Source organism: Molothrus aeneus, chromosome 7, assembly GCF_037042795.1.
Source record: "Molothrus aeneus isolate 106 chromosome 7, BPBGC_Maene_1.0, whole genome shotgun sequence".
Classification (NCBI taxonomy): domain Eukaryota; kingdom Metazoa; phylum Chordata; class Aves; order Passeriformes; family Icteridae; genus Molothrus; species Molothrus aeneus.
The window spans coordinates 17108531-17120000 of record NC_089652.1 but is presented as its reverse complement, the minus strand read 5'-3'; the positions used below and the strand labels follow the sequence as shown (position 1 = coordinate 17120000).

Here is an 11470-nt window from a genome sequence, read left to right as displayed (position 1 = left end):
AGGGGTTTTTTTCTTTTTTTCTCTTTTTTTTTTTTTTTTTGTTTGTTAGAGTGTACGTGAGTGTGTGTGTGTGTGTATTCACAATCACACAGGGCCTAAACAAGCAATAGCAAGTTAGATGAGGGCTTCAACTCTTCAGAAAAATCTCATTATGTGAAGAGTGAAGGGGCTCTGTAGGGAGCATTATGGAAATATCTGGGTTTGATTTAATGAGGCTCTGCACATTGGTGGAATATCAACTTAACAGAGAAAAGTCTACCCGGGGTGTCCAAGTTACCAAAATGAAAATTGGCAATTGAGATGATAAGAAAGTGGCTTTCTTGTGCGAAATCACTTCAGGTAAGAGAGATAACATTAAATAACATACATTCTATGCACCAAGAACAATGTTTTATGTACCAAGTCTCTTATCTGTCTCTTCTAATGACTTCCCTTAGCGGGTTGTTAGTACTTGACAGCAGGTCTCTGTGCGGGGAACTTTTTTCCAATTCCACATTCAAAGGAGGTCCATCAGAGAACATGATTGGCAATTTTCGTCATAATCTGCACATTATTAGCATCAAAATTGACATGGCAGTAACACTGGTGGTTTTTGATGTGCCTCTCTTCAAGTTCAAGGAAGTCCCTCCAGTAGCAATGGTTTGGTATAGCAGGTCTCAGTTACCCAGTGGTGGCTTTTATGAGGCAAAGGCGCGATAGAGATGCGTGAGAAATAAATCCGAGAGCCGTTTTACCGAGAGAAGAAAAAGACGTCGAGAAAAATAATTAAATTTAGAAAAGTGTCTGGAAGGTAAATGCTTCAGGACTACAGCCTACACCTAGAGAGATTCAAGTATTTCCCAGATAGCGTGGATTATGGTAGTTAGAAAGCGTGATCTTAAAAAATGCCTCTCCCCATCCCGACAGTGTCACACTTCCCCTCCCGTTACTGGCCCGGACGCGGCTGCCTCATTAGCTACCGCTTGTCGTACGGAAATACTCGAGACATTTCCCATTCACTCCAACTCAAACCGAAATAATAATAATAATAATAATAGTAATAATAATAATAATAATTAAAAAATTAAAATAAGGCCAGAAACACATTCCCTTGCGCCGGCTGCCCCTCCCTGCCCCCGCGGGCCCGGTTGCCTGCACCCCGCGAAGCCCGGCAGCGCCCGGCAGCGAGCACCGCGGGGCCGCCTCCGCGGGGGCGCGGGACCGGCGGGGAGGGCCCTCCCCGCCGGTCCCGCGCCCCTCAGCGGCGGGGCGGTCAGCAATAAAAAAATAGACAGAACTTTTTGGCCGAACGCGGGGGCGCCCCCCGCCCCGACCCCCCCCCATCCCCCCGCGACTCCCTCTACAAAACGCCCCGGGCTCGGCCGGGGTAGTTATCTGGTGAGCGGCGCCTCCTCCCGCTGGTCCGGCGAGGCCACCGCGGCCTTGCTGAGCACGGCGGCCGAGTAGGGCAGGAAGCCGCTCTCGGAGCGCTGCCCCGCCGCCGTGCACGGGAACTCGGCGGCCGCGCCGCCCCGCGAGCCCAGCGCCGAGGCCGCCGCCGCCGCCGCCGCCGCCGTCTGGCTGCTGTGGCAGCTGAGGCAGGAGCAGGGCGCCGAGCCCCCCGGGGGCCCCGAGCCCGCCGCCGCCGCTGCCGCCGCCGCCGCCGCCGCCGCTGCCGAGGCGGCCGCGCTGCTGTTGAGGCCGGCGGCGGCCGGGGTCTGGTAGAGGCCGGGGTGTCGGAAACTGCAGAGCAGCTCCGGGCGGGAGTAGGGGTGCGAGAGGGCGCGGAAAGTGTCCAGCGGGCGGATGGAGGTGGCGAAGGGCGCGGCGGCGGCCCCCGAGGCGGCGGCGGCGGCGGCGGCGGCCGTGACCCCGACGTGCGGGTAGTAGTGGAGCGGGACGTGGGAGTGGAAAGGGTAGGGCAGACTGCCCGTGGCCGCCGCGTGGGTCATCATGTAGGTGTAGAAGCTGGGGTCGGCCGGGTGGGGCCAGGACATGGCCAGGCGCTGCCGCTTGTCCTTCATCCGCCGGTTCTGGAACCACACCTGCGGGGATACAAGCACAGCGCGGCCTTAGCTCCGCTCCACTCCGCGCCCCGCTCCACTCCGCGCCCCGCCGCACCCGTTCCCGCGGACACCGGCGGGCACCCACCAAAACACATTGCCAAGGCTTCCAGGCGACCCCTCTCTCTCCCGGAGCAATCTCCCGTGACCGTGCCCGAGGGGAGCGGTGGGTACGGCCCTCCCTCTACTCGAGAGGGACCCCTTCGATCCGAAATAATGTTTCCCTTCCAATCGTCCCGTCCTCCCCACTCAGGACTCTGTCTTCACGGTACTGACCCTCATTCATTCCCCCTACGTTTATTCTCTCCCCTCTTCACTTTAGGAAATAGGCTAACGCGATAAAAACTGACGGGAAAAATAAAAACAACAGTAATGACAATAACTTTTTAAAAAGCAAATGAAAAGTGTCGGATGCAGAAAAGCAAACGAGCACGAGTGGTGCTCATAGCTATGGGCCCCGAGAGTCCTCCAACCGGAGATCCCAGCCGGCCGCGGCCCGGGATGCTCGGGGCAGCCGCGGCTCTGTGGGGCGCGGAACGCGGCGTACCTTGATGGTGGTTTCGGGGAGGTTGAGGGCGGCGGCCAGCTCGCAGCGCCGCGGCCGCGACACGTAGTTCTCGCGGTAAAACTCCTTCTCCAGGCGGGCGATCTGCTCCCGGGTGAAGGCGGTGCGGTAGCGGCGCACCTGGTCGGCCCCCGCCGCCGAGCCGCCCAGCGCGCCGCCGCTGTGCAGGCTGCCGATACCGGCGGCGGCGGGGGCGGCGGGGGCGGCGGCGGCGCTGGGCGTCGGGCTGCTCTCCGCGTAGCCTGCGGGGCGAGGGCACGGTGGTGAGAGCGGCAGACTCGCTGGCCCCCCAGTCCTCCCGACCAGGCCGGACCGGGCCCGCTACGCCCGTGCTCAAGGCCAGCTGTCATTCTTACAAATCCCCGCTGCTAACAGAATCGATAAATTTGGATTTGGATGTTGTTTGTTGGTTATTGTTTGTTTGGTTGGTTGGGTTGGGGTTTTTTAATCCTTCGTAACTGCTTTATTTTCAGATGGGGTGGGCTTGGAGACTGCAGGGCAGCCGAGCTCAGGGGAGAGCGGGCGAGGGCGCGGGCCGTGGCTCGGGGCCCGGGCTCGGCGCTAGCCTGTTCCCCTTCGACTGCCGTTCTTTAGTTTCGTTTGAGACACAAAATAAAAGTAGCCATAAAACCCCCCCTTTTTTTTTTTTTTTTCTCTAGGGTTACGTCGAGCATGCCTTCCTTTCTCTGGCACATTTGACGAAAAAGGCATGCACTGTGGCGCCTAGGAAATCCACCGTTCATCTCCCTACACCTCCCCAGTAATAACCTCCACCTCCTGCAATAGTAACAACCACCGTCCATCACCGTGCCCCGCTAAGAACGGGGAAGGAGACAAGGCTGCTTCAAAACGCCTCTTACAAGCAGAGGAAAAGTGAACAAAGCCAAATTAGCCCGAGGTGGACACAGACAGCACGTTGCATATACACAGAGAAGGACAAGCACAGTCAAATGCGGGCAGTTTCCTCGCATTCCCCCCTCTCTCTCTCTCTCTCTAATTTAATCTATGTATATACACTCATATACAGCTCAAGAGACACCGAGAGCTCCAAGAGCGCGGGGAAATACACGGAGAAAGCTTTGCCTAAATATAGGTGGGTGGATATTTGTGCCCACCTATATTCTGGATATATATCTACATATCAATGGATTTGGGCATGCACACACACACGCGAAGGCACCGGCACAGGAGCTGCCGGGACGGTGTATCTCGGCTATTGGGGTAGAGCAGTAATTGTAATAATATTTTACAGCCTGGAGCTCTGTCTTCGCAGAAGAGAGAGCGCCGATGCAGAGGCCGGCAACTTTGGCGGTGGCAGTGGGTTTCCTCTGGTTTTTAAAGCCGGTTGGCAAAGCGCGGGGCTTAGATGAAGATGATAAAGGAAGAGTTACCTTTGTTACTGTTTTCCTTCAGCTGGGAGGAAGTCAGGCTGGCCGGGGAGCGGAGCGCGGAGCAGCCCACCTCCACATCACTGTTCATATCTGCCTCTTGAGCAACTTCGGAATAAAGGCTGATTTTCTTCCTGCTTTCCGACGGCGGGATTTCGGAGGAGACAGTGCTTTCACTGCTCGGGTGCTGGAGATTGAATAAAGTGTCTATTTCAAATTTGCCTTTGGCGGAGATGTCCCCTATAGCGCTGTGCAGGGAGGCGGCAGTCAGTCTCGGGCTGAGGCGACCACTGTGCGGAGAATTTTCAAGGGCCTCCAACACCGCATTTCCAGCTGAGTCTGACAAATTCGAGAGCCTTTTGCCAGCTGTAGGGCTGTGCAGCCCTCTCTCCATCAGGATCATCTCTTTTCTTATTCTTTCCATCATCTCAGCTTTATAAAAAATGTCAAAGTTGCAGGGCTGGTCCTGTACTAATGATGAGCTGCAGCAGGGGCTAATTCACATTCAGCCCGGCAAGTGTCTCTAAATATTATTATCTGTTTTTGAGGGAGGTGTAAAAATTGTGGGATGCCAAAGCGAGGGAATGACTGGTCAAAATGACCCATACATCCTTTCTAGCCCGAAATGTCATTCATCAAAAAGTGGTGCTCGTCATTAAGGTACGAATGACGCTGTTCGAATAATCATTTATTGTAACAGGTTTATAAGCAAATAAATACAAGCTCCTGTCAGTGGATAATGAAGGCGGCTTCAGAGCAGACAAATATATCCAGGTGGAAAGAAAGAAAGACAAGAAGTGAGGAGTAAAGCTCCTGTCCTTAGCTTGATCAGATCCTGCTTGAATTGCTCTGGGGTTTGGCCTCTGGGGTGGAATTGACAGTCTGATTAATAAAATGAGCTGTGCAACATTTCCCCCTTCATTTAGGTGCATCATTATGCTCTGATTTTTGTTTTGTTGCCTTTTAGGTCCTAATGATGCAGCTTCTTTCTCATTTGTCCTCGGACAGAACTACATGCTAAATATTAGATAATACTTTTCTTTATTATTATTTCTGAGGCGAATTTTAGATCACAAGGCATGGAAGTGCTCAATAGGACTAGAGGATCGAGAAGCTCCTGCTGCTAATATCTCTTTACTTTTCCCTTCCATTTCTAGACCACTTTAGTACTTTTATTTAGGAATTTACACTGACACCCCCACGCACCCCTCACACGCGCAAACCTTACGCCCAGACTTTACAAGTCTGCTGCCCGGATTCAAGTGTACCTACAGCAGCTACCTGGAGATTAAAATATTTGTTACAATGTAGTATATTACAACTCTATTATCTTTGTCTTCTTTGCGTCCTTAAATATGATCTCATTTTTACTTTCTATAATCCTGCTTATGGACAAAGCTAGCCCGGGATTTTTCTTCCCTCTGGGAAAATACTGACTGTTTTACGGTATGATAGGGGAAGGAAATAACTGGAGAACATTAAATACATTCGTGATTTAAAACACTCCGTGGGCATCCATTTCATTCTCCCGGCAGGTTTCATTCCAGCCCTTTGCTTCTTTCCTCCCCACCACCAATAAAACCCAAGCATTTGAAAATTAAAAAATAATCCTAGAATTAAATGATGGATGGGGGGTTATTGCCTACAGGCTCCGACCTATCAGAAACATCACCTTAACACCCTCTCTCCAAAGTTACCTGTGGCTCAGTTAGCTCATCCCTCCGCTCTTTGCCGCTGCCGCGGGGCGAAGCGTGGCCGCGCTGCTGGAGACACGGGCTGCCGCGCTCGGCAGACGTGACAGTCGGAAAGTCTCCCTTCAGTGGTAACTTTGCTAGTAATAATGACGCTGATGGCAACCATTTAAACGAAGATAAATCCTTTGTCGTTAGCATCTCTGGAGTGCGCTTCGATAGCTGCCCAACCTTTTTTCTCGCCGTGATTTTTTTTCACCTACATCATCTAGTGTTTAGACCCTGGGAATACGACTTTCATCTCCCGGAGAAACACCCGAATGTTTCCTGTGATTAAACGCGGGTCTGATTTTTTTTTCTTTTTTCTTTTTTTTTTCTTTTTTTTTTTTTTTTTTTTAATGAGAGCTGTTCCTGCTAATATTGGTCACACGCATCTCCTAAGTTCTTGTGCTCTTGCGCATGGTTCATAGTTCGAAAATGGGATACTTGTCAGATTTTTTTTTCAATAGCCTGTTAAAGTCCCCCTAAACATTCCACCAAAAATTTTTAAAAATTCTAGGGGTTGTTTACAAAATCCAGCCTTCTATTAATGAGAGTTTTATGTCAGCCCTTTGAAATGTGAATTTAGACTGCAGCGTGGTGTCCTGCGTTTTACAGCCCCCTAACCAGACAAGAGTCAATGTCAACTTTTCCTCGCCCGCGGGCGCGGCGGAGGAGCGGGCCGATGCGGAGGGGAGAGAGCGGTGCCGCCCCGCGGGGTCCCGGCCGGGCCGGAGCTGCGGCTCCGCGGGGCGCTCCCGGAGGGACGGAGCGGGTCCCCGGGGTGCCCCCGCCCCGGCGGCGACAGCGGCAGCGCCCCGCCCGCCCGGGGCTCCCGCAGCCCTCGCTTCCCCGACGGGCCCGGCTCCGCTGCAGGCGGCGGCGCGGCCGCCGGTCCCGGCGGGGCGGAGGCGGAGCGGAAACCTGCGGCCGGGTTTATTGCTGTCGTTTGGCGCCCTCGTCTGTTTTCTTACATGCTGTAACGCGGCAAGCATCTTTCCCCCTGCTCTCCCGAAAACCGCAGCCGAGATACCACATCTCGGAGGCAATCGTATGTGCACACCACCAGAACCGGCACAGCTTTAGACTCAAAAAATGTTACTGCGCCACTAAAAAGGAGAGAACGGGTTTTATGTTATTTGGAGCGGATGAAAAAGACTATGTGAAAAGCCCCAATGTGAGAAAAATAAGTTGCACTCAAGTGCGGCTATGAATGATCTTTACTAGGGTTATATTTTGCACCTTTTAAATAATACTGATTCCTTAGGTTATGTACAGAGTATCTTAAAATACAGCTAGATTCATATGCAAGGGTTATAAAATGTTATACAAGACGTTAATAATCTTCCACTAGGTAGAGGTGAGGTTACAAAACTGTTCCCTGCAAAGCAGTTAATGAGTTCACCCCAGACCGTCGACCCCTTAATAAACTAGTTGTCTGTTGTTTCAAATCCCAGAAAAGTAGAGGTATTTACTGCACTGATATTTATCTCTTTGCTTGTTGCTTGTGTGCGTCAGGGGAGCTTATGTTTTGGGACTGTTGTTTTGTTTACCGTTTGTTTTTTTGTTGTTGTTGTTGGGGTTTTTATGTTGTTGGGTTTTTTTGATTGTTGCTTTTCTTTTGTGGTGTTCCTTTGGGGTTTTTGTTTGGTTGGGGTTTTTTTTTTCCAAAAAGAATAGCACTGCCTACAAAATCTTTCAGAATGTTTGTAGTTGTTCAAAATCAATAGCTAAGCCTGAAAAACCACGGACATTGAAGCGACATTAGTGGGCAAAGAGGGAGGAAGTTACAGAGACCGCCGAGAAACTGCCGAAATATGTGAGCTTTTGTTAGACTCTGTTTACTCAGTTGTTCTTGTAAGTTTAAATAGCTGCTTAGGCCTTTGGCCAGATTTTTACCTTGAAAGTTATTGCTGGAGGCATCAAAGAATATTTCAGTACTCATTTATTAAATCTTACCCGGGGAAAAGGGGTCACGTAGTTTAATTGAACCGAAGTTTGCATTAAATGAGACAAACATCTAGGGCAACTTTTCACCAGTCGGAGCGTTCTTGGGAAGACGAGCGGGAATAAATGCTTCCCATCCCGCAGCGGGGCAGGCTGCCAGCAAGGCCCCAGGGCAGCGCGCAGGACACATCCGCGGTAGCGCAGGGACGCGGCCCGCGGGCTGGGAGAAGGCGGCGGTGCGGTGGTCGTGGGGGCGCGGTGGCCGTGGGAAGTGCGGGGGCGCGGGGAGCCGGTCCCGGCGGGGCCGCCCCGGGGGACCCGCGGCGCGGGGGCCGCGCTCGGCCCGCGGCGGCACCGGCGGCAGGCACGGCGGCGACACCTGGCGGCGCCTCGGCGGCACTGCCCGCGCTGCCAGCCCGGCCAGCTCTGCCCTGGCTACCCTGCCCTGCCAGCCCTGCCCTGCCCTGCCCTGCCCTGCCCGCTCTGCCCTGCCCTGCCCTGCCCTGCCCTGCCCTGCCCGCCCTGCCCTGCCAGCTCTGACAGCTCTGCCCTGCCAGCTCTGCCCTGCCAGCCCTGCCCTGCCCTGCCCTGCCCTGCCCGCTCTGCCCTGCCCTGCCCTGCCCTGCCCTGCCCTGCCCTGCCCTGCCCGCCCTGCCCTGCCAGCTCTGCCAGCTCTGCCCTGCCCTGCCCTGCCCTGCCCTGCCCTGCCAGCTCTGCCAGCTCTGCCCTGCCCTGCCAGCCCTGACCTGCCCTGCCCTACCCGCTCTGCCCTGCCCGCCCTGCCCTGCCCGCTCTGCCCTGCCCTGCCAGCTCTGCCCTGCCCTGCCAGCCCTGCCCTGCCAGCCCTGCCCCTCCTGCTCTGCCAGCTCTGCCCTGGCCCTCCTGCCCTGCCCCTCCTGCTCTGCCAGCTCTGCCCTGCCCTGCCCTGCCCTGCCCTGCCAGCTCTGCCAGCTCTGCCCTGCCAACTCTGCCCTGCCAGCTCTGCCCTGCCCTGCCCCTCCTGCCCTGCCAGCTCTGCCCTGCCCTGCCCCTCCTGCCCTGCCCCTCCTGCTCTGCCAGCTCTGCCCTGCCCTGCCAGACCTGCCCTGCCCTGCCCTGCCAGCTCTGCCCGCCAGCCCTGCCCGTCCTGTCCGACCAGCCCGGCTCCTCCTTCTGCCCGTCATGCCCGCCGGCCTTACCTGATCTGACCGCTGGCCCTGCCCTCCCTGCACGCCGGTCCTGCCCGCAGGTGCTGCCACCCTTTGGCCCAGCCCTGCCCACGGGCCCTGCCCGCCCCTCCCACCAGCCGGAGGCCGCCTGGCAGGGCAGCTCCAGCGGCTGTCCCGGTGTCTGAGCACGCAGCACGCTCCTGCCCAGCCCCGACTGTCCCCTCTACCTCAGGCCGCCATATCAGCATAGGGTCAGTCTCCGGGCGTGTTCAGTCTATATTGTCTGTGAAATGTCACTGGCAAGTGAAGGACACTGGCACAGCGTGTCCCCGAGTCCCGCGGGCCCTGCACACCGTCCCTCCCGGCGCTGCCCGGGCAGAAACCCACGGGACGCTAGGCGAGTTTCGCAGTTGCATGGCTCTGAGTTTCACAGTTTCACAGTTTCACGGTGCCTTCTGAGGCTGCCTCTGCACACAGACGGGGCTTCACTCAAACGATAAAGCCCATGTCCGGTCACAAAGGGGCTCGGCCGGTGGTTCAGTTTAGGCTGCAGCCGCGGCAGGCTGCCGAGCTGGTCCAAGGTCAGGGTCCCGAGGTCCCCGCGCTGCTTCAGAGCGGAGGGGGCAGGCAGAGAGCGGCCAGCACCGGCCCGTGACCCCAGAGCTCAAGTTCAACGCCCGCAGTGCTCAGCCGCCCGTGGCCGCTGCACCGAGACCACGCGGGGAGCCCCGAGAAAACTTTCTCCGTCTCGAAACGGATTATTTAAGGCTGAAGTAACTAAAGAAGTGAGAGGCTGTGGGATAGATCTGAAGGGGGAAATAGTCTAACAATTCTCTACGTGTTGCTGTTCAATCTATTCGTTATCATAACGGGCTATTTTTTAAAGGCATGGGGGAAAATGAAAGTTCTTCTGTTCTGTTTAGCTATTAAAAGTTCATACAAATTAAAAGGTAACAATGGAACCCAGTGGAAACGGGATAAGGTTTGGGAGACATATCAATCGAGTGGTTTTCTTTGTGTTCTCTGTTTGTCCTGGAAGAAAATTTTTTTTCTTATACCGAACACTAACATAAGAAGCAGCTTCCTATCGACACAATTACCATCGGCAAATTCGGGCGAGGGAGGAGATAAAAAATCGGGGGGGTTCCTGTAAGAGATGGATACTAGGCTGATGCCAAAAGCCTGTGCTAAAAGTTTGAGTGGAATCCTAGCTGTATTAAATCATGGTGAATGCACTTGTCTAAATGAGGTGGTTTCAGGATTGTAAATTTTTTTAAAAAAACCAAAACAACAAAACCCACAACTTTTTCTTCTGGGGAAGCACAAGCACGCCTGCAGCGCTGCTTTCTAGCTCATGTATTCTGCAGATTCCCATGCAATGTGTCAATGGAAAATGCGACGCGACTCCTCGGGGCGCTGGCCACCCGCGGAAGCGCTGCCCAGAGAGGACAAGGACGGCCTGGCAGGGAGGGAGACCCGGCCAGAGCGGCAGGACCTCCTGCCCTGCCCGACACGGCTGAGCCCCGATGGGAACTGCTCTCCCTGGGCAAAGGAAGCGCAGGGCTGCTCGGGGCCTCCGCTCGGCCCCCTGGACCGGGGGTGGGGGACCCATCCTGCTACTTGTAAACTGGGTGGGTGCTCTCCGAGCACCGACCTTTGCTCATGAGATCATTTATTCCTGTGTATAATATCCTGCCGTGCAAGGCAATGCTGTTTTCTACACCCTTCACAAAGCAGCTGATTATAGAATTGAAGTTGTTGGTCATGAACCCGCCCAAAGAGGTTCTTGGTACACCGAGGGGCTCTCGCTGGAGCAGAGGTCTCGGCAGGGCTGAAGACTTCTACGGGAGCCGCTGCGGCTGCACCGTGGTTTCCTTTGATGCAATCGACCTCAAAAAGCACCGAAACTCTGCTCTTTAGATGTTCCTTTCTTTCGCGGCCTTATTTAAAGGTCCTGACATGAGAGAAATTTTTACTGCATTTATTGAAAGAGGAAACACAATAGGACGTGGGAATACACATAGAAAGATGTCCAGAGAAATAAAGTCCTTCGTTTCTCTGGGCTTCTTTTACAGCAGCGTTTTCAGTAGAAAGTTGCTTGCAGCGACATAAGAGGGTGAGAAAATTGTTCCTCGACAAAACTTCCTTCTAATTACGGAGCGTTTAATGTCCTGAGAGTAAAAGCTGATTCGGCTTATAACTGAAAGAAACATGTAATCACGCCTGGCTCGCTCCTTAGCTGATTACGAAAGATTAATAGCAAATATGCGGTCAGAGCTAATGAACATGAACTCGTCTATGACATTCGGCTGTTCCGTGATTATGGGCACCCGTTTGTCATTCCAAACCCCCTTCCAGGTACCGTCGGCGATTATTAGACCTGCTACAAAGTCGGGCTGCGTGACGGGCGCTGCTGTGGGACCTGCGGCTGTCCCGCACAGCCCAGCGTCCGGGGAACCCCGCCACCACCTGCCCGGGCTGCTCGGCAAGGGCACCCCAGAGCCCCGCAGTGGTGCCGGCACAGAGTTTCACCTCCATGGCGGCTGCCTCTCCTCTCATGCGCCTGAGCCTCCGCAGGGACAGTAAACACAGCCTCAGCTCTAGGGTTTTCAGCGGCGCCGAGTTTCCCTGTCCTTCCCCGCGAAGCTGA

The 11470-nt window shown here is 54.6% G+C and overlaps 1 protein-coding gene across 1 annotated transcript; it reads right to left on the bottom strand.

The window, feature by feature from the left end:
* Nucleotides 1-1370: 1370 nt before the first annotated feature.
* Nucleotides 1371-4422, bottom strand: EVX2 (even-skipped homeobox 2). The gene is made up of 3 exons (XM_066554012.1): nucleotides 3999-4422; nucleotides 2590-2849; nucleotides 1371-2024 (listed from the first exon to the last, which is right to left on the bottom strand). Exons 1-3 carry the CDS (start codon nucleotides 4420-4422, stop codon nucleotides 1371-1373), a joined length of 1338 nt encoding a protein of 445 aa, XP_066410109.1.
* Nucleotides 4423-11470: the final 7048 nt, after the last annotated feature.